This window comes from Fukomys damarensis, unplaced genomic scaffold (assembly GCF_012274545.1).
Source record: "Fukomys damarensis isolate Sample0158 unplaced genomic scaffold, DMR_v1.0_HiC HiC_scaffold_15, whole genome shotgun sequence".
Classification (NCBI taxonomy): Eukaryota; Metazoa; Chordata; class Mammalia; order Rodentia; family Bathyergidae; genus Fukomys; species Fukomys damarensis.
In genome coordinates this window covers 18,316,990-18,336,741 of record NW_022900927.1, presented here as the reverse complement: position 1 = coordinate 18,336,741, position 19,752 = coordinate 18,316,990, and the positions used below count along the sequence as shown (strand labels likewise).

Below are 19,752 nucleotides of genomic sequence, written 5' to 3'. Positions count from 1 at the left end.
CCATAAGGGATATTTTGGCCAAGCAAGGCTTCTGGGTGGCTGAGAAGCATAATTCTATCTATCCAGACATCTGTCTTCAAACTGGCAGAAGACTGAACAGCAGGTACAGGAAATGGCAGAGCCAACAGGGAGAGGCAGGAAAGGAGATGGGCTACCTGGCTTCTCATTTCTTACTCTCTGCCCATGGGTTGCTCATAAGCAACTAGTCTTTGCTTTTAGTGATGGTGGTGACAAAGGAGATTCCAGTGTGTGTCTTGCCCTGCTGTGTCTCCCTGGACAACCCCACTCCCCCCCCACCTCACCATTTGCTCCTGCAGCTGGGGATGTAGGTCATTAAGAATGGGTGGGTGAGAAAGAACAGAACAGAGACTCATCCAGACATGACACCCCGCAGGGCAGCAGTGACAACACTTGAACCTGAAAACTGCCTGAAAATAGACTGTGTCTATGACATTATGCAAATCATATGCAAAGTCAAGAAGCCCTCTGTCTCTATTTCTAGCAAACTGAATGTGGCCCTGGTGGAAGCAGCTCGTTCCAAGAGTCGCCCACCCAGAGTGATGATCACACAGCTAGCAGCAATCCCAGCCCTGGGATACTGGACTTGGAACGTGCACCCCTGACTCCAGCCCTGGGGTGGGCCTTGCAGGCGTGAGCACTTTGTTGTCTTCTAGACAGTTTATCTTCACACCAGGGAGGATATGGAGGAAGCAGAGCACCCTCCTGGAAGGCCAGTTTGAGTCAGGACAGGGGAGGATGGTGCCTGGCAAGGTGGCGAGGACTGTCTTTGAAGGCTTAGGTAGCAGGAGGCCTTCGCTGGGGAAGGGGTGATCTTCAGCATCAAGGCTTATTTTATTAGTACATGTTCGCAGTAAATGAAGTTGACATTCATGTTGAGGAGTAGGTGCGTGTACATGACACATCTTGTTCCTTTTCTTTCTTTTTTTTTGGTGCCGGGGATCGAACTCGGGACCTTGTGCTTTTGAGACAGGCGGTGGAACACTGAGCTAAATCCCCGGCCTTGTTCCTTTTCTTAATCCCCTTCCCACCCAAGCATCAAGATTTATGCTTCAGGGGCTACCTTCCCCCACCTTGTCAAGCTTCAGCACCCGTCACACCCTGGACAGGGCCCCAACCTCATCCTATACTGGTAGCAAAGTTGGAGCCTGGGGTCCCCGAGGAAATTAGGGCAAAGATGTCAAGAAGCACAGGGTCAGCAGTTCTTCCTTCAGGGGCAGGCAGGCTCTTTGGGGGCTCTGTCTGGAGGCAGGGGTTCAGGGCTCTGCTGACCTGTAGGGCAACAGGCCAGTTTTGCTGTCCTAGATCCTGCCCAGGCCTCACAGAACTTCGGCTCTGCAATTTTCCTACTGCCTTCTCTCAACTTTCCAACCACATCATGACTGTCAGGGCTCAAGTAGAAGAAACAGATTGGTGGACACAGGAGGAAGGAGGAGGCTGCCTTTGAAATGCTAGAAACACTCCTGTTAGTCCCCCCAAAGCTGGTCTGAGTCCTCTGGAAGACACTGTTGTCGGGGGGACCTATGACCCCAGTACAGAAAGCTGAAGGCATGGACCGACTTACTAGAGCTGCAGGTGGTCGGCTAAGTCTTGCGTGGGAGAAGGAATTGGGGCCCGTTTCCCTAAGAGGGACTCTAATGCAAAGGCACAGATTTTCTAGGCTGGGCTGTCCCCCGACAAGACCTCTTCCTCTTTTTTTTTTCAATAATTGCCTTCCCCTTGGACTGTCATGCCCACAATTTCAGGCAGTGCGGTGCGAGGTGCTGCCTGAGCCTAAAAGGTGGGTACCCTGGGGGTATGGAGCTACTCCTATTTGAGGGAATTGAAGCCAGGGAATTGAGGAGGAAGGGTCCAATCTGCTTCTGAGTGAGGACAGAACGATTCTTGCTAGGTGTGGTTTTGGGGGAACAGTCCCTGAAAACCCGCGCGCAGGGCAGCGGCTCAGGTCCCTAGCCTGCCGAGAGAGGCGCCGGGGAGGAAGGCGACCGCTGAGCAGCCAGCAGAGGGCGACGTGGAGGGCGCAGCAATCCGGCTGCTCCCGATCTAGGGTTTAACTATGATGTGAGCCCCCGCTAGGGGGCTGGGTAGGAGCCTTTGGAACCGCAGTGTTGGGGCGTGTACCCGGGACCCTCTGCTCCCGAGCCCCTCCGGTTCATTCTGGACCATTGCAGAGGCATGAGCTTGGCAAGACTTCTCGGGAGCTCAGGGTTCAACCTTGGTTTATTGAGGACCCATTATGGGGTAGGCACAGGCTAAATGCTCCCACAAACAGTATCTCCAGGTAAGAAAAATGTCATTTCCGTCCTGGGAAATCACCTGTGGTGGTAAAGAAGCATTTTCAGACTGCTCTCTTCAGTGGCTTCCCTCCACCTTGTTCCTCCTCCTCTTCCTCTCTAGACCTTCTCCACTGAGGGATTTTCCAGTCTTTGGGAAGCTGCTGCCTTCAATTTCTGCCCTGGGAGTCTCTGAAGGACTTTGACCCAAAATCCAACGGAGATAGAATCCTTCAGGCAGGAACCTTGACTCCTGAGTGGGATGGATTTCAGCAATCAGAGAAATTGCCGACTCTGTCCCAGTGATCCTGGAACTCAGCTGGTATGTGTTGCTTTTTGTTTTCACCCAGTTTCACTTCCTGGTTATCCTCTGGGCCTTGCACAATGCTGGGAGACAGGCAGGCCTGGGAAAGTGCTGAGACAGGGCGGTGGATGACACACCACAAGTCCAGCTTGTATTTGTGGGAGGGGGCATAAACTTTCTTCTCTGCTGTCCTTAGCCTGAGTCCCAACCCTCCCCTCAAGTGCTGCCTGCAACCCACCTCCTCCAGCCCACCAACCCCACCAGGGCCCAGGGTCACCTGTCAGTACACGGACAACTACCCTGGACAGGTGCATTTTGCTATCTTTTTTTTTTTAGTACCCGGATCAAACTGGGGTCCTTGCACTTACAAGGCAGGTGGCGGCACCACTGAGCTAAATCCCCAACCCTGGAAAGGTCCAAATGCTAGATTTTCTGTATGTTTTTCTAGGGCCACCAATTCTGAGACATTCTCTAGGACTTGTCCAAGAATGTGGGCCTGGGCCAGGGTCAGGGTCACTGGGGAGCAGAAACCTAAGTACTGTAGGCTTCTTGGCTGAAGCACAATTGTGCGCCTTGGAGACCCTAGGGGAAGTCACCCTCAACCCCAGAAAGCCCAGAACTGTCTGAGAACTACCAAGAATGGCCACCGGTATGGCTTAAGGTAAGAACTGGAGCTTGCAGAATTAGACTAGGAGGTGCTCCAGACCTCTTGGACTCCAATACAATTATTTTCAAATACCACCTTGAGGCATATTGCTAGGGGCCAGGCATAGGAATAGGTGAAACTGGTAGATTTAGGTCACACAGGCTGACATTCAAAGTAAATCAGTGGTGGAGAGGCCTTAAGGGATGTCAGTCCAAATCCTGCAGTGTGTCAATGAAAGACAAACATCCTGAGATGGAAGACCCCACTGGGGTGGCATAGAGCAAGTACCTGGATCAATACCAGAGTCCCCTCACTCCCACTCCTGCTGCTTCCCCTTGCATACTCTTTATGCATAGCCTGATGTCCTTTCAATTATTCTGAAAATCCGGATCCTTACCTGTTTGAACAGTCACCTCTCCACTGCCACACCCTCAGCAGGACCTCTACGTGCTGGATTTTTTGTTTTTGTTTTTGTTTTTTTCGGTACCAGGGATTGAACTCGAGACCTTGTGCTTGCGAGGTAGGGAGCAGAACCACTGAGCTAAATCCCCAGCAAGACCCTAGGGTTTTAACATCCTAACAAGGCAACCAGGATGGTGAAGGGACAGGGGCCAGCAGGGTCAGGCCCCAGCTCTTCCAGGCAGCTGGCATTTGGTTAGCATTTGTCTTGTCCAGGAGTCAGAAAGCTTAGATATAAGGCCATGGAGAGTGGCCCTGGGTATCTGAGGCTTGTCCCAGAGGCCAAAGCCTAGCAGGGCTGGGCAATGCCCTATGCCACCCTGGCAGCTCTGGCCAGGTAGTAAAGTTGACCAAGGGCGAGGGAAAGTGCAGGCCCAGGCTCTGAGCCCAAACTGGGATTCCCTAGGCTTGGCCTCCCTGGATCTGAAGCCTCTTTTGTGTTCTGCCTTGGAAGTGGTAGGGGGTACACCCTGCTGGCATGGGGGTAGGGAGAGAGCCGGCGTCAGGAAGCCGGCCACTTTGAGTGGGCCAGACAGTGAGGGGATCAGATTTCATCCCAGTTGTATTTTTGGCTGGATGGGCTGGGGGCCCAGCTGGGCAGGTGCAGCTGCCACGGGGCAGGGGGGGGATCCCCCCAGCACACATATACACACTACCTCTACCCAGATAGGTCACTGTGCCCTGCTGCCTCACCCTGCAGGCCGGAGTCCAGCAGTCCTGGGCTAGTGAATCACTTTGGGCTTCTCTGAGCCTTGGATGAGTTTCTGTAGGGTCTTCTTGATGCGAAGTGCAGTGAGGCGGGCAGAAGGGTTGGGGTACCAGCACTCCCGCATCATCTGAGCCAGGCCTGAGAGGACCTGAGGGTTGGGAGAGGGGCAGAGGAGAGGAAGCAGGGACACGAGTCAGGGAAGATGGAAAGGAGACAGTGAGACAGATGGCCCAGGAATGGAGCGACAAGCAGTAGAGAAAGGACAGGAAGAAGGCGATGAGAATGGTGCACAGTAGGCAAGAGGAAAGGCAAACAGTGTGGGTCGGGGAGGGAACCAGGCAAGGATGTGGAGAGGAAGGCAGTGGCGTGAGAAAGCGGGTAGGGGAAGGCAGAAAGCATGCTCAGGTCTTCAGGAGCCTCGGAGCCCCTGGGTGAACAGCACCTGTGGAACACCTTACCCCACCCCTGCCTTCTCCAGGACCCACTGAGAAGGGCAGCTCTGCAAACCATGGGGCTCCTGCATTCCTCTCTGCAGCTTGAGACCCCAATACACGAAGCAGTGACTCCCAGCCCTTGCATCAACCATAGCTGGGCCCAGTGGTCAGAGGAAGTATGGGTGGTGGGGACCCCCACCACAGAAGCTCAGTGGGTGGTGGGGGACCCCACACACACAGCCAGCCCTACCTCCTCTAGTTCCTGAGAGTGAATGTATGTATATGTGCACAGGAATGCATTTATGTGGCTTTTTATGGATATATAGTGTGCAAAAAATGTGCCTGTGTTGTGTATACAAATGTATATATGTTTAGTAATTCCCTCAGTAAATAATTACTGAGCATGCATTGCCTGCCAGGCACTGTGATATGTAACAGGGACATAAGAGTGAGCAAAAGAGTCATACTTTTTGTCCTCATGGGGCCAACAGTTTGGCATGGGTGTCTGAGAATGTGTATTTAGAAACATTCTTGTGCCTGTATGTGTTTATATCCACATGTACATGTCTTTAGCAAACTCCAAGCAAGAAATGCAGCAGAAACCTTCTGACTTTTTACAGGCAAGGTGAATGGTTCTGAAAATCTCATACTGACTAGAGGATTCTGAGGAGGTGGAGTCCACATGCCGTGGATGTGGGAGAGAATACGCAGGGCATCCAGAAATGTATCCAAGAAGCAGAGGCCTAAGACACAAGTCCCAGGGCCGAGAAATCCCAGCTGTGATCCCCAACCCATGCCATTCCAACCCCAGCCTCCATCCCAGCTCCAGTAGAAGCCTCACCGGGTCTACAGCCAGCCGGTTGGGGATGGTGGGAGTCTGCTGGTCAATACACACCACTTTCTTCATGTCCTCAAAGCTGGGGTCATTGGGCACCATGTCGTAGAAGGGTGGCTTGTAGTCCTCTACAATACCTGGAAATTGAGAGGGGATGAGACGATCACTTGGGACCCAATGAGGCCACATTTTACCCAGAGGACAGCTTTGCCCGGCCTCTGTCCCAGGGGCCAGGAAACTAGATATCTGGGCATACTGTCCCTGAGAGGGTTATTATAATAAATATACACATTGCTATTAGTAATTATTACCTTTGTTTTGTACTTCCCATGAGCCAGTCATTATGCTATAAACACTTTAGGTGCATTGTTCTGTTAGTCTTCACAACAACCCTGTGAGATGGGTACTAGTTTCACCACCATGTTAGAGACCAAGAAACCGATGCTTAGAGAAGTTGAGCTCAAGATTACATAGCGGGTATTGCATAGTCCAGCCGATGTCACTGGAGTCCTAGGCTAGCTCTTGTTCCAATCTTTCCCCAGCTGACTTCTACCCAGGCTTGGGTACTGCTCCCTCCCTGTCTTTGACTATTTCTTATGCCCCACAACACCTAACCTTTACTGATGACTTACTGTGTGCTAACCACTGTGAAATCCTCACAACAGCCAAAAGAGGTATGCAATACTCTTAGCTCCACTTTAGAAGCCAAAAAAGTATGCCCAGAGAGTTTAAGAAATTTGTCTAAGATCAACAAGTAGTAAATGACAGAGTTAGGATTTAAACCTAAAACTCTAATGCCAAAGCTCTGCTCCCAAGCTCCAAGCTCCACTTAAGGGAGGGAAGCTAATTGATTGCTGGGTGAGAACTGGAAAAAGACAAGATACCTCTCCAGAGAGAGAGAGAGAGAGAGAGAGAGAGAGAGAGAGGAGCTATATTATGTGTATGTGCCCACTCCCCAAGATGAATGTGAATATCACATACTGCAAATGTACTAATAAAAGAAAAAATATATAAAAAATAAAATAAGTTTTATTTTTGATGGTGGGGGGAAGAAGACACTCCCCAAAGAGAAAGGAATTTTTACCCCGGTCCAAGTAACATCCATCAGGGAAGGCCCTGATGGTCTCCACATCACCGCCAGCAGCATCCCCGTCCTGCCCCACGTCATCCCACATGCAGAGTGCGTAGGAGCTTTCTGAAAACTGTGCCTGTGGAGATACGGCAGCCCCATGCCCATCCTGCTGGGGGCTGTGGCCATGCAGGCCACAACCTCATTGGAGCCTTTGCCAGCTGCTCTCCCCATGGCAGGCTTCCAAGCCGCCCCTGTGCAGCTCGTCCCTAATCAGTGCTGCGCAGAGGCTTGAGCGTGTCTAATGAGCGTTTAATCAGTGCCGGGGCTGACACCAGATTACAGTGTTTATAATGCACTGTGAATCTGTGTGGGGTGATGGAACTTCCCCCTTGGCCCAGCAGCCTACAAACAGCCACCCTCCCAGCCCTTCCTTTTCAGCCTGCAGGCTGGGCCAGGAGGCCCTTGGCTTTGTCTGTGTGCCCCCTCCTCCAGCCGTAGCCTCCTCCAGCCCACTCTGGGTGTCCAGACCCAGGACTGGGAGCTCCTGGGGAGTCTCCCCAGAGACCAGTGGCACCTTGGTCTCTGCTCTCAGCGCATGCTCAGTGAGGGCAAATGAAGTCTGGCAAGAGGCTGGCAACTGGTAGATGCTCAAGGATAAAAAGATTCCCGTTCTGTAGGAGCAAGGCTCCAGTCAGGTCCTGAGGGTTGTCCTCAGCCTTTCAGGACTGCTGGCAGCTCCTGGCCACGGACTGCCTTCATAGAGCCTAACAGTGCTCCTGCTGCTGCGGACAACCTGCCATCCTCCGTCCAACCGGGGCTGGACATCACTGGCCACATGGCTGCCTGGGACAGGTGCCTCCACCTGCTCCCAGCCACTCCAAATCAGAATTTTCTGTGGTAACCCACAGTCAAAACGAGGCCACAGTAAGCGAGCAGGTGACAGTGACAGCCTGTGGCAGTGATAGCCTGCATGTTGGTGGGTAAGGAAATCAAGGACCACAGAGGTTCAAGTGTCACAGTGATAAAGATCACTGGCCCTAGAGTCTGACTGCCTGGTTTTGGACCCTGAGGCTTCCTCCAGCCTGCTGTAATTCTTCACCTCTGTCTCATCTATAAAATGGGGATAATATTATATCAGGCATATATTCTGTTATAAGAATAATGGCTATGAATATTGAGCTCCAGATATGGTTCCACTTCTCAACAAACAAAAGCTATTTTTATTCTCATTTCACAAATGAGGAAACTGAAGCACAGAGAGGCCATATAGATTTTCCATAGTCACAGCAAAATCTGGAACTGGACCCAGTAAATCTGAGTCCAAGCTTAGGCCTTAACCCCTAAGCAACATTACTTCCCTGTCGATACAGGGGATTTAAATGCGATAATACCTATGGAGTACATAGCAGGACACATATTGGACCTCAGTAACTGTTAGCTGTTATTAATATTTCTGTTATCAGTGGGTGAAGGGAGGGCAGGGGTAAGGGGAAAAAATGAGAATCAAGACTTGTCATGTAGAGGTACAAGATCCCAACAATGAATGTAACTGTACTGTATCCCTAAAATGTACCAATAAACTCAATTAAAGCTGAAAAAAAAAAATTTCTGTTATCACTAACCCAAGATTTCACAGCCAGATTCGTAGACCAGATGAAGCTTAGCAGTTCACTCAGCTGAACCAGTCGGTGCGTGCAGTGAAGGGAAGCTAGGAGGTCTAGTCACAAACCCCTCAGGCCATGGGCACCCGTCACAGCAGGAAGTCCCATCTCCACCTGCTCATTCCTCCCCACCACACAGTGCACAGCAGGTCCTCACCGTTGACAATGGTCCGCCGAGTGATTTCCCACAGCACCAGGCCGAAAGCCCAGATGTCGGTCCACTTGTAGGACTCAAAGCAGTCAGTGCGGATCTGCTCATCCAGCACCTCAGGTGCCATGTACCGCTTGGTGCCCACTCTCGGGTTGTTGCCGATGTCCAGGTAATCGCTACCCTGGGAGTGCATCACAGCCAGGCCTGTGGGTATGAGGCCCGTCACTCCTGCCACTTACCCTGGCCCACACCAGGGCTGCCTCTGGGTGGGGATGGATAGTGACAGGGAGGCAAAGAGGGGCAGGCAATGGGAGACCTGCCCTGAGATGGCCCAAAGACAGCGGCAGAGGAAGACCAACTGTCCCAGTTACCGTTTGTGTGTGGTTTCTAGGAACCTAGCAAGAGGTGAATACACAAGGTAGGTTTTACTATGCCCAATTCATAGAGCAGAACTTGGAGGTGTGGGGAAGGGAACAATGTAGGCAGTGAAGCGAGAATGAGAACCCAGGTTCCTGGTTCTCTGTCCCTTTTCTCCCAAGTCCAGGGTGGGTGGCAGACGGAATCTGGGCTCGGGCAAGATGTTGAAGCAACTTGTAGGGCTCTTGTGGAAGTGAAATCAAATAGGACACCTTTCCAAGTTTTTACAGCGCTAATAACTGCAGCCACCCACCCCCACCGAAAATAGGCGGAGGAGAGATGGAGCGCGAAGACGGTGCCCCACCCCCCCCACTTGCCTCTCCCCGCACAGCTCACCCAGGTCCGCGATGCAACACTGAAGGTTGCTCTTGACCAGGACATTGCGGCTCTTGAGGTCGCGGTGGGCAATGGCTGGCTTGCCCTGGGTGCCGAAGATCTCCACGTGCAGGTGTGCCAGGCCGCAGGCTGCGGATACAGCTAGCTTGAGGGCCAGCTGGGGCTCCAGCGTCTGCCTCTGCAGGAAGTCATAGAGGGAGCCGTGCTCGTGGTAGTGTGTGATGAGCCACAGCTGCGTGCTCGAGTTTCGCGAGGTCATATCTGAGGCGATGAAGCCTGTGCGCGGAAGGGTCAGGGAAGCTTAGCCACAGGGCTGGGAGGAGGACAGCTGGACTGGTTAGGGGCAGGGTAGGGCTGGGGGACAGGGAGTGGACCAGGTCACGGTAAAGGCGGGACTTGAGTGGAAGTTGATTGGATTTAGGACTCTGGTCAGATACTGGGGCAGAAGCTGGGCTGGGACTCCTTCCGGATCAGGGGAATGTCCAGAGGCCTGTGGACCTCGAGCTCGAGGGCGGGGATAAGACTCCCAAGCCTGTCACTGGGTTTGTCTCCCTTGCCTAGGATGTTGTCATGTCTGAGCAACACTGTATTGTAGATCTCCGTCTCCCGGAACCAGGACTGTTCATCCCTCGAGGAGAAGATCTTGACAGCCACACTCTCACCATGCCACAAGCCCCGCCACACCTCACCATAGCGGCCCTTTCCTGATCCATTGGCCAGAAAGGAAGGCAAGGGTTATACGCTAGGCACAGAGAGCCTACAAGAGCTGCTCCCACCCATCTTCATGCAGTGCAGAACCCTCTTGCAGGACCTCTGGGTTTATATGTAACTTAATCCAGACCCAAACCCAGCTACAGACCACCCTCATCCTTCAGAAGGACTGCACCCTGGCCCATTTCCAGTCAGTTCTTGGCCCAGCAGAATTCCCATTCTGACCCAGGTCTGACCCTGCCAATTACCCTGGAAGCTAAGCGCTCCCTCATCCCTCCAGGTTTGTGGCAGCCCTTAGCCCCCATCCCCTGGGCTCACCCACTGCTCACCCACACACTCCACCAGGGTGACCTGCCGTGCCACCGTTCTCTGCACCAGGAAGGGGAGCCCTGAGCCACTGCCTGTGGTGCAGCTGCTATCCAGGAATTCCTGAGGATACCAAGAAGCTACTGAAAGGCTGCCATGGGCCCCTTCTTTGTCCACATCTGGATGCTGCTGCTGGGTCACTGCATGCTCCTCCCTCCCCTAGTTCCCAGCCATCTATAATCTCTGGGTGATCCCCTCTGATTCTGCCGCTCCTATATCCCTGCCCGCCACCCTCAGTTCCAAATTCCTCCAGACTCTTACCCCGAACATGTTGTCCCTCTGCTCAGACGATTTCAGGACGAGGCTGGAGTCACCCAGGTCACTGTACAGGCCTCGCTGCTTCTCCTGCCTCCGCCGGACATGCCACAGGCCCAGAGCACCCAAGGCCACCAGCACTAGCAAGGCCAGCACGGGACCCAGGATAAGAGGCAGCTGGCTATCTGCTTTTGGCTGCTCCGGAGGAGTCTCGGTAGCTGGAGGAGGGGTATACTGAGCCCCAGCTTCCACCAGGCCAGCTCCCCTGCCCTCAGGCCTAACCATTCTGCCAGTCAGGTCCCAGCATTCCGGTGCCCAACCCCCCACCCCTCACCCCCCAGAGCACAAGAGCAAAGCAGGGTGGGGCGGGGTCTAGGAAGATGGGGAGGGGCTGCTGGACATACTCTCCAGCGACAGGGAGACATTTTGGTTGCAGAAGGAGTGGGAGCAGCAGAAATGGTTGGCGAACTCGGTGGCACGCCCCCAGCAGAGCTCCTCATTCTGGCTCCCACAGCCCTGGAACTGCCGGCGGTGACCCTCCTCATCCAGAAACAGCACCACTGTGCACCAGAGCCCCTGGCAAGTGGTATCCTTGCAGTGTGGGCTTTCACACATACAGGTCACCAACTGCCTCTGAAAGGGCTTCACAGGGTTCCCTGGGAGACACAACAGAGGCTCAGCCACTCTGGGCACAGATGCCCCAAGGTGAGCTTAATGCTTGTTTCTGCCCCACAAATGCCTCCACCCCCACCCTCTGGTCATCCCTCAAACAAACCTCTGGAGCCTTGATCTTTTACTTTCATCCCCCAATCGTCATTCCCTCACAGCCTTACAGGAAGCTCCTGCCCCCTGCCTGGTTCCAGGACCTCTTCTCCCGGTGCCAGGCCTGCCCTGGCCTCAGGCCCTACTGCTTTCTAGGCTTTCCCTGCCAATATTTGCATCCCTCCACCCCATATATAAGCCAGATGTGGTTCCCAACCTGGAGTTTGACAGGGCACCAGCCTGATGGTTTCTATCAAGAGGACAGACAGCAAAGGATAGTTGGGGTGGCTGAGAGCTGAGCCTAACTGAGCTTCTTAGTGCCTAACTTCAGCCAAGCTCCCATCCTCCGGCCCCTAACTCCTCAGATTCAGTCCAGCAAGAGGGGAGCTGAGCTGAGCTGGATCCCCTTGGCCCGTGTTCCCAGCTGTTCTCCCCATACTCACCCTGGGTCAGGCCCAAGGCCATCAGCAGAATCAGAAGGCCCCTTTTGGGGTGGGCCAAGGTCATCGTCCCTGGAGAGGGGAGGTGAGGTAAGTTCTGAAGATGTGACAGCTGCTGACCGTGGCTACCTCCTACCAGGAGGAAATCACTGGGAGTTTTTTTTGGTGGGGGGAGGCAGTGAGTCTACCTCTCTACTCCCTGCGTCTGGCTTTGGGGCGGGGCCTGCAAGGGAAGTCCTGATTCACTTCCCCATGGAAACCATCCTGTTAGGGGTGAGGGTGGCGAGCCCTGTTTGAGTGACTGAGACTGAGGGACAGCAGCTCTGCCCCCCTCTGCAGAGCTCAGGCTGGAGGTGGGCTGGGAAGGCCAAAGGGGGCCCAGGCTGGGGTGCCAGGAGCAGCTCTTCAGCAGTCCTCTGTGTCCTCTACCTCCTGCCCACCCCCTTTCAACCTCCACCCTGCCCACTCCTTTCCCAGTGCCCCCCCCAGCCCTGGCTGCCTCAAATATAAACAGGCTCCTGTCTTCACTTCCTGCCATTCAGGGTCCTGCCAAGCCGGGAACAGGAATCAAGATTGTTTAGATTGGGGTCTGGATAGAACAGGCAGGAGTCACGCAAAGCAGGGACTTAAGGGCAGATTGTCAGAGCAGAGCTGCCGGGTCTGAAGGAGCCACCTGGGGCTGAGACACTCACCTGATGAGGACACCTGGGAAATCACAACATTCAGCCCCTGGTTTTAGAGAAGGGAACTAAGGCTCACACAGGGCAGGAGGCTTGCCCAGGCTCAGACAGGACTCAGTGGCAGTAGTAAGAGTCCAACCCATGTGTTAACTCCCAGGAACAACCATGTAATAACAGCACAGAGTGTGGACAGTGCTGGGTCATGCCAGGTGTCAAGGAACCTCTCTGCCACCTCACTTGAGTAAAAGGGGCCTTTCAGAACTGTTCCCTGGCCCCTTCTCCCTCACTGCTGTTCTGGGAAAGGGTTGGGGGAGGGCCAGTTATGTAGGAGAGGAAGTGAAACACACTTAAGACATGGAATGTTTGACCTCCTGTGGCTGGCAGGGGTGACTTTGCTAGGAGTTTGATGGAGAGGGTAAGGGGAATTAATTCTCATCTATGATAGTCCCGTCTCAGGTCCCAAATCACTAGTGCTTCAGAAGCCGCTCTTCACTTCTCAAAGCTTTAGAATGAGAAGATGGCTGGAGTGTGGGTCAGTGATGCTGTGCTTAACAAATTGTGTGAGGTCCATCCCCAGTACCCCTTCCCACAGGAAAGAAGGAGGATAGTGGTCAGACATTTCTGAATGGCCGAGCGAGCGTACAGGCGCGTTTGGGACTGATCCTCGGCCAGGGCGGCTAACGTGAGAACAATGCCGGTAGGGCCGGGTATGTGGCTGCATACGCTGCAGAAGGCTCACTGTGTAAAAAACGGTGCCAAATGAAGACCCAAGGTTCTGGGGCTCGGAGGGTGAGGTGGCTGGGGGCAGGGTGGGGGGCTTCATGTGCCTCTGTCTCATGGCAGCTCTGATCTTCTTGCTTGGGCTTTCTCTGCCCTAGAGGCCCGATCTGGGGAAGGAAACAGAGCCCTGGGCTGCTTCAGCTGCGTCCCCAGCCTCTGCCTGACCTCCTGCCTCTTGTCCATCCTGATAGCCAGTGAGGACTCTGGCAAGCACTCAGCAGTGGGTGCTGGCAGCTGGAAGGAGAAAGAACCCCAGGTAGGCTGAAGCTGCCTCCTGGGGAGTAGGCAGGAAGCCACCCTTGGCAGCCTTCATCTACCCAGGCAGGGGCTAAGAAGAAAGTACGAGGCGGGAAGGAAAAGGGTGATATCTGGCATCCTCCTAGGGTCCTCTGCTGAGCTCCCACTTCTCTGACATCTCCCAGTCCAGCCACTCCCCACTCTGTCACACATCAGAAACCTCTGCAGTGGGTTAGGGATGCACATCCTTTTGTCTCACTCCCATTCCAGCTTCTGATTCAGTCTACCCAGGACCAGCAAGAAACATGCATTTTAAAATCACTCTCCAGGGAATTCCGATCAGTCCGTGTAGGTACCACGCTTTGAGAACCGTATCCTCCACACAGCTAACGCTGGCTCCTGTACTTCTGACTTGCTGGCCCAGGCCCTGCTGGTGAGTGAGTGAGAATGGGCCACAGAGGGAAGGGACCCTCACTCCCTTTGCCACAGGGGAGAGAAGGGACAGCCACAGATAAATGCTGGGCCAGAGACTTGGTGACCCTGTGGAGCAAGGGTGGAGATGAGGACTTTGTTCTAGACATCAGCAGGGCAGGGAAAAAAGCTGGCAGTATTTGCAGAATCACTTCTGGTCTAACAATCCTGGGATAACTGGGGATGTCCAATTCCTAAATGGTACAGAAGGGTGCTAGCCAGATATACAGCTTCTCAGGTTCACCCTGAAATTTGACTGTAGCACAAAAAGACATGTGGGGCCTAGCAGCATCCTTTCACTTCTAAGCCAAACTTTCTGAATGAGATCCTGCAGGCAGAGGCATCTCTGTGGTTGGCCACAAGTAACAAATATTAAAATTAACTTCAAATATTAGGTTAGCACTGTGAAAAAATAATAATAGTTTACCTGTTCCTTGTACTATTTAAGGTGTATCTCATTGAATCCTCACAACAGTCCAGTGAGGGGACTAGGGCTCACGATGACAAGTTTCTTGCCCATACTCACTAAATGTGCCTTAATAAGCTTAAATTGCTTATAAGAAATCCTCCCTTGTGCCTTGTTATCCTCCAGTTGTATGGAGTTAGGCAAGTCCCTCAAAGGAGGAAAAAAAATGTGTAGATTTCATAGGCCGGAGATTTAGCTCAGTGGTACTGCCGCCTGCCTCGCAAGTGCAAGGTCCCAAATTCATTCTCCGGTACCAAAAAAAAAAGTACAGATTTCAGCAGACATTAACAAACTGCCCACTGCTGTTGTCACCAATGGGTGCACAAATCTGGTTTAGTTGTAAAGATGGCGTCACTACCCGGAAACTGTGCTGTAGGCTTAGTCAGTGTTTGGGCCTCAGGTAAGGGGAGCCAGAGTGGGGATGTGCCTGGAAGGTGGTTGTAAAACCCTCTCCCGTCAGCACCAGGGCTAAGCATAGCAGTAACCATCACAGGGCAGGAAAAGCACTGTGTCAATACAACCATCTTTTTTCTTTTCCTTTCTCCTTCTTTTTTTTGTACTCAAGATTGAAGCTAGGGTTTCTTGCATGTTAGGTGAGTGCCCTCCCACTGAGCTACAGTCCCAGCCCCAATACAACCCTTTTGCCTCATTTTGATTTCACTAAGTCATACTCCAACAGCACCAGACCAAGCTGCTCACGTGGGGTTGCCCTTATAATTCTCACATTGTTGTATCAGCCCCTTACAACTATGTATTGTAGCAAAACAAGCTTGAATGTTAGAGTCACAGGCAGAGGATGGAAAGAGCACAGCACAGTTTTCCTTTGTCCAAGATGTTCCAAGACCCCCAGTAGATAACTGAAACCATGGTTATTAGCAAATCCTGTATGCATATGATTTTTTCCTATACATACTCATCTATAATAAAGTTAAGCTTATAGCTATTTTAAACCAAATTATTTTGTTTTAAATTAGGCAGAGCAAGAGATTACCAATAATTTATGATATGCCAAAACAATTATACTGTAATAAATTTTTAAACATTTATTTATTTATTTGTACTGGGGATCGAACTGGGGACCTTGCACTTGTGAGGCAGGCATCGGAACCACTTAGCTAAATCCCCAGCCCTCACCTTTTTATTTAAAGGAGGTACTGCGCGGCTTCTGTATCCAAATGGGTAGCATCACTACTCTTGCATTTTGGGGAAATTATGAAGTAAAATAATGGTCATTTGAGCATCAGCACTGCAAAATCTCTGCAGTCAATCTGATAACTAAGATAGCAGCTAGTAGGTGAATAATGGGCAGGATAGTTTCTGCAGCATAGATACCGTGGACAAAGGATGATTCATGTACAGATGGGATGGAATGTAACCATGCAAGTTCTCACCACACTAATCGGAACAGTGTACAGTGTCAAACTTATAAATTATTTATTTCTCGAAGTCTGCTTTTATTTTACTTTATTGAACCCACCAGGGCTCTATCACTGCATGACATCTACATCCCTTTTTCACTTTCTTTTGAGATAGGTCTAGTTAAATTACCCAGGCTGGCCTTCAATTTGTGATCCTCTTGCCTTGGGCTCCTCAGTGGCTGGAATTACAGGACTGTGCCATCATGCCTGACTTCACTTAATATTTCAACACCATGGTTGACTGCAGATAATGGAAACCTCAGAAAGCAAAACTGCAGATAAGCCAGAAGCAGATAAGGGGAGGAATACTGTAGAGCATGAGATCAAGGTATGAGCTCTGGATCACGTAGATCTGTGTTCAAATCCTGCCTCTGTGATTTAAAGCTATGAGACTCGGGCAAGTTACTTAACTTTCTATGCTTAGGCTTCTCCTTATATGTAAACTGAGAATAATAGCAGTGTTTATTTCATAGGTATAATGTAGTAGAAATTATTGAGCAGAATACTAATTAGTACACAGTAAGCACTTAATAAATATTATCAAGGGTCCCAGCCATGGTATTTACATCATCCATGGAACTTTAGACAAGTTATTCAGGTCTGGACTTGTTTTCTGTCTTGTAGGATGGACATAATAACCCCTCTAGGGCTGGGTTGTGACCAGGATTATATGAGAAAAATATCTAAGTGTCTACATAATAAGCTCTTAACAAATGGTAGCTATTTTTAACAACCCAGTGACAAAGAAGACAGGTTGGGGGGACAGTTATCAAGACAAATGGGTCAACGAGAGATCCCTAACTCCCCCAAGAGCTGCCCCAGACAGTGAGGGCTACTACTGTCAACTACGTAACTATCCTCGGGGAAGAAGAGAGAGGCCAGGCAGCCAGCCCAGAGATCTCAGGGTTTCATTTCCCAATGCAGACTGGAAACCTGGGGTCCCAGCCTGGGCAGTGCCTGGCATCTCCTTTGGCCTGGGAATCAGGCAGCCAACGTGGCTGGGGTGAGTCGTGAGATGGAGTTAGCAAGAGCTCTTCGGGGAAAGGTCAGCCCAAGGGAAGTTCAGCAGGTTGGAAGTGGACACTCACTTCCAAGCCAACCCAGCAGTAACAATGCCTCTGCCCATTTTTAGAGATAAAGATAGGGGAGGAAAACTAAGGGACAGGCCCCAGGTCGCACAGCAGGAGAAAGGTTTCTGATTCCAGTCCGCTCCAGGTTCAGGAGTGGGATTGGCACATGTACAGCACCGAGGGACCACTGGTGCGCCTGAGTGGCGGGCTGGCCCTGCCGCCACCTCTCTGATCCGCCCAAGTAAGGGGATCACGTGGTCTCTGCCGGGTCCTGCTGATCCCGCCTGCCGCCCTCGACTCACCGTTGGGCCCGCGGACAGGACTTGAGTCTCAAGAGCGCCGGTCTGGAGACAGAGGTGGGGGCCAGGCGCGGCCCCGGACGGGGCTGGGGCCGGGGAGAGGCTCACTCGGCGCGGCTGGCTCTGTGGCCTCCCGGGACTAGGAAGGGGGCTGGAGCAAAAATGTTTCTTATTCCAGCGTCTTCCTGCCTGGCCCCGCTCCACCACTCCCTCCTAATAAACCATTTCCTATTGCCCAGCGCGCCGACGGGCCGCCAGCGGGGAAGCAGTACCGGGCCCCTCGCGCCGCTCCCAGACCCCAGGCCACCCCGCTCGAGGGTCTGGGCCTGTGCCCCCGCCCCAGCTCCCACCACAGCCTCCCCGAAGGCCGGGCCTTGAACTCGCTCTGGGGTTCCTGTGGGATCCAGGGCCTGAGCCATGGGGGCCACAGCCGAGACAGGGTGTGCGTGGGCCGTCTGATGGCTGGGGTTGGGGGCGCTAGGGGCATCCGGCAGGGTGGCACTGAGGGAAGGACACACGCAGGGGTGGCAGGGAGAGGGAAGTTACTTGTCCTTACCCCACCTTAGACTCCAGTTCTTGGTCTAGGAGGCTCAGAGCAGCAGTGAGGGCAGAGTTTGTGGCTGGTGGGGTCCAGATAGATTTTGGCTCCGCCCTCTGGGGGCTCTGTCCTTGGTCCAAATCCTTCTGTCTCCTCCCTTGCGTTCCTTCCCACATCTCCTCCCCTCCTCTCTGCCTCATAGGCTTCCCCATCAGCTACCAGCACAGGGGTAAAGAGGACCAGATAGGGGCATCTCTGGACCTGCGATGATGGTCCTGCTCCTGGCGTGTGACAAGGACTCCTGCGCCACTAAGGGCAGCTAGGATGGAAAAAGATGCTGGGATCTGCTTGGACTTTCCCCTTCCGGGAAGACCTCCAGCCCAGCTACTGGAGCTTCAGAAGTGGGGAACAGTAGCTGCTGGCTTCACTGCCGGGGAGATACAAAACTCTTTCTCCTGATGCTGAAGGCAGAGCTCCCTGCCTTGCTGGCCCCTGGCCATGGTGAGAAGGACTCGGTTTTGTTTTTTTTTTTTGATCCCAACCTCCTGGTTTGCAAGCTCTCTGAAGTCAGCCTACCTGCTGAGAATCTGGGTTGCTTGTTTGACCTTAGGCAAGTGACACCTGTTTGTGCTTCAGCATGCCCATCTCTTATGGGCATAATGCACAGTGCCAGCCTCCTAGGGATGTGGGAGAAGGCACAATACCTATCTCAGTTCATAGCAAAGGTGCCCCTGGCTGAACCTGAGCAGGAGTAGGCCCTCCTTCCATGAAGGAGTCTATTAATTAGGCTAACACATGCAAAACCTGGGGACGAGTGACATTAGCGCTCAGTGAGGCCTCCAAGATGTCTTGCTTGAGCGAGGAGATTTTGCAAGATGGGTCTCACACACCACCTCGGTCCTATGAAAGGAATAGAGGCTGGGGGAGGCAATGGCCACAGGCTCAGAAGGCACCAATTGTTGATAACTCACTTCCTCTGCTAAAACCCTCCCCAGACCCTCCCGGGCTGCTTCACCACTTGTGAGTCGGGTGAAGTCTCAGAACCCTGCCACACCCGAATTTCAGTGTCCTGCAGCCAATAGGAAGTACTATGGGATTACGGTATCTGCTCTTTAAGATTATAACAGCCACTTTGGCACTGCATTAGCTGCAGAACTGGGAGCGTGGCTGTGTGGCCATGTCTTTCACTACCACTCTCCCCCTGCTCTGCTATGGCTTCTGGCCAACCTCTTCCTCCCCCAACTATGGATTGCTGTCCTGTGAGGTGGGAGTAAGGGCTGTGGGTCAGGACTCTAGGGGAGCTCCACAGCCTAAGTTCAAGTCCTACCCGCCTCAAGGAAACAGATGAAAGAAATCATTGAGATCAAGAGCTGCGGGGTGGTGGGGATGGGAGACTTTGTGTGGGGGCGGTTCGTGAAGCAGATAAAAGTAGAGTAGGTTTCATGATGAGGAAGAGAGAATCAGTGGGGGATGGCCCTGGAATCTTCTCAGCCTGCCCAGGGCAATGAGCCCTCTGGATCCTGGCTGGTTCTTTGGGGGCTCTTGCAAACCCCTTGCCTCCCACAGCACACAAAGAACATGGGGAAAGTGTCAGAGGAGGGAAACAGACTTGGAGAAAGCACTGGAGCCATAGGCCAATGAGGACATGGAAAAAGAATTACAGACTGTGTCCAAGTCTACAAGAATTAACTACGCAGAGGGACCAGCTGTTCCCTGTACTCAGTGAAGACAGAACAAGAGGAAACAGGCCCAAAGGATTCTGATGGAGATTTTGGTATGCAGAGGGATTTCCCAGTGGTGCCTGAAGCAGAGGCCTGGAGCTTGGGGGTCTGTGCGTGACAGATGCCATGGAGGGGCATGTACTGTCAGGAAAGCAGGGCAGTGGACTCCTTGACCTTGTAGGATTAGCAATGAGTAAAATTCAAGCATTGTGTAGCCTAGTGC

The 19,752-nt window shown here is 52.6% G+C and overlaps 1 protein-coding gene across 1 annotated transcript; it reads right to left on the bottom strand.

The window, feature by feature from the left end:
* Positions 1-2,457: 2,457 nt before the first annotated feature.
* Positions 2,458-17,895, bottom strand: Acvrl1 (activin A receptor like type 1). Its single transcript, XM_010628579.2, has 12 exons — positions 17,827-17,895; positions 17,274-17,421; positions 11,853-11,921; positions 11,052-11,303; positions 10,654-10,865; positions 10,356-10,455; positions 9,873-10,019; positions 9,316-9,591; positions 8,569-8,766; positions 5,685-5,815; positions 4,394-4,557; positions 2,458-2,544 (listed from the first exon to the last, which is right to left on the bottom strand). Exons 3-11 carry the CDS (start codon positions 11,914-11,916, stop codon positions 4,423-4,425), a joined length of 1,515 nt encoding a protein of 504 aa, XP_010626881.1. The 5' UTR covers positions 11,917-11,921; positions 17,274-17,421; positions 17,827-17,895; the 3' UTR covers positions 2,458-2,544; positions 4,394-4,422.
* Between the last annotated feature and the right edge of the window lie 1,857 nt (positions 17,896-19,752).

Coding starts and splice junctions, on each gene's coding strand:
- Acvrl1 (XM_010628579.2), bottom strand. CDS start 11,916: ATGACCTTGGCCCACCCCAAAAGGGGCCTTCTGATTCTGCTGATGGCC. Junction 11,304..11,852: donor GGCCTTGGGCCTGACCCAGG/GTGAGTATGGGG, acceptor TGTGTCTCCCAG/GGAACCCTGTGAAGCCCTTT. Junction 10,866..11,051: donor TGTCTCCCTGTCGCTGGAGA/GTATGTCCAGCA, acceptor CCCCTCCTCCAG/CTACCGAGACTCCTCCGGAG.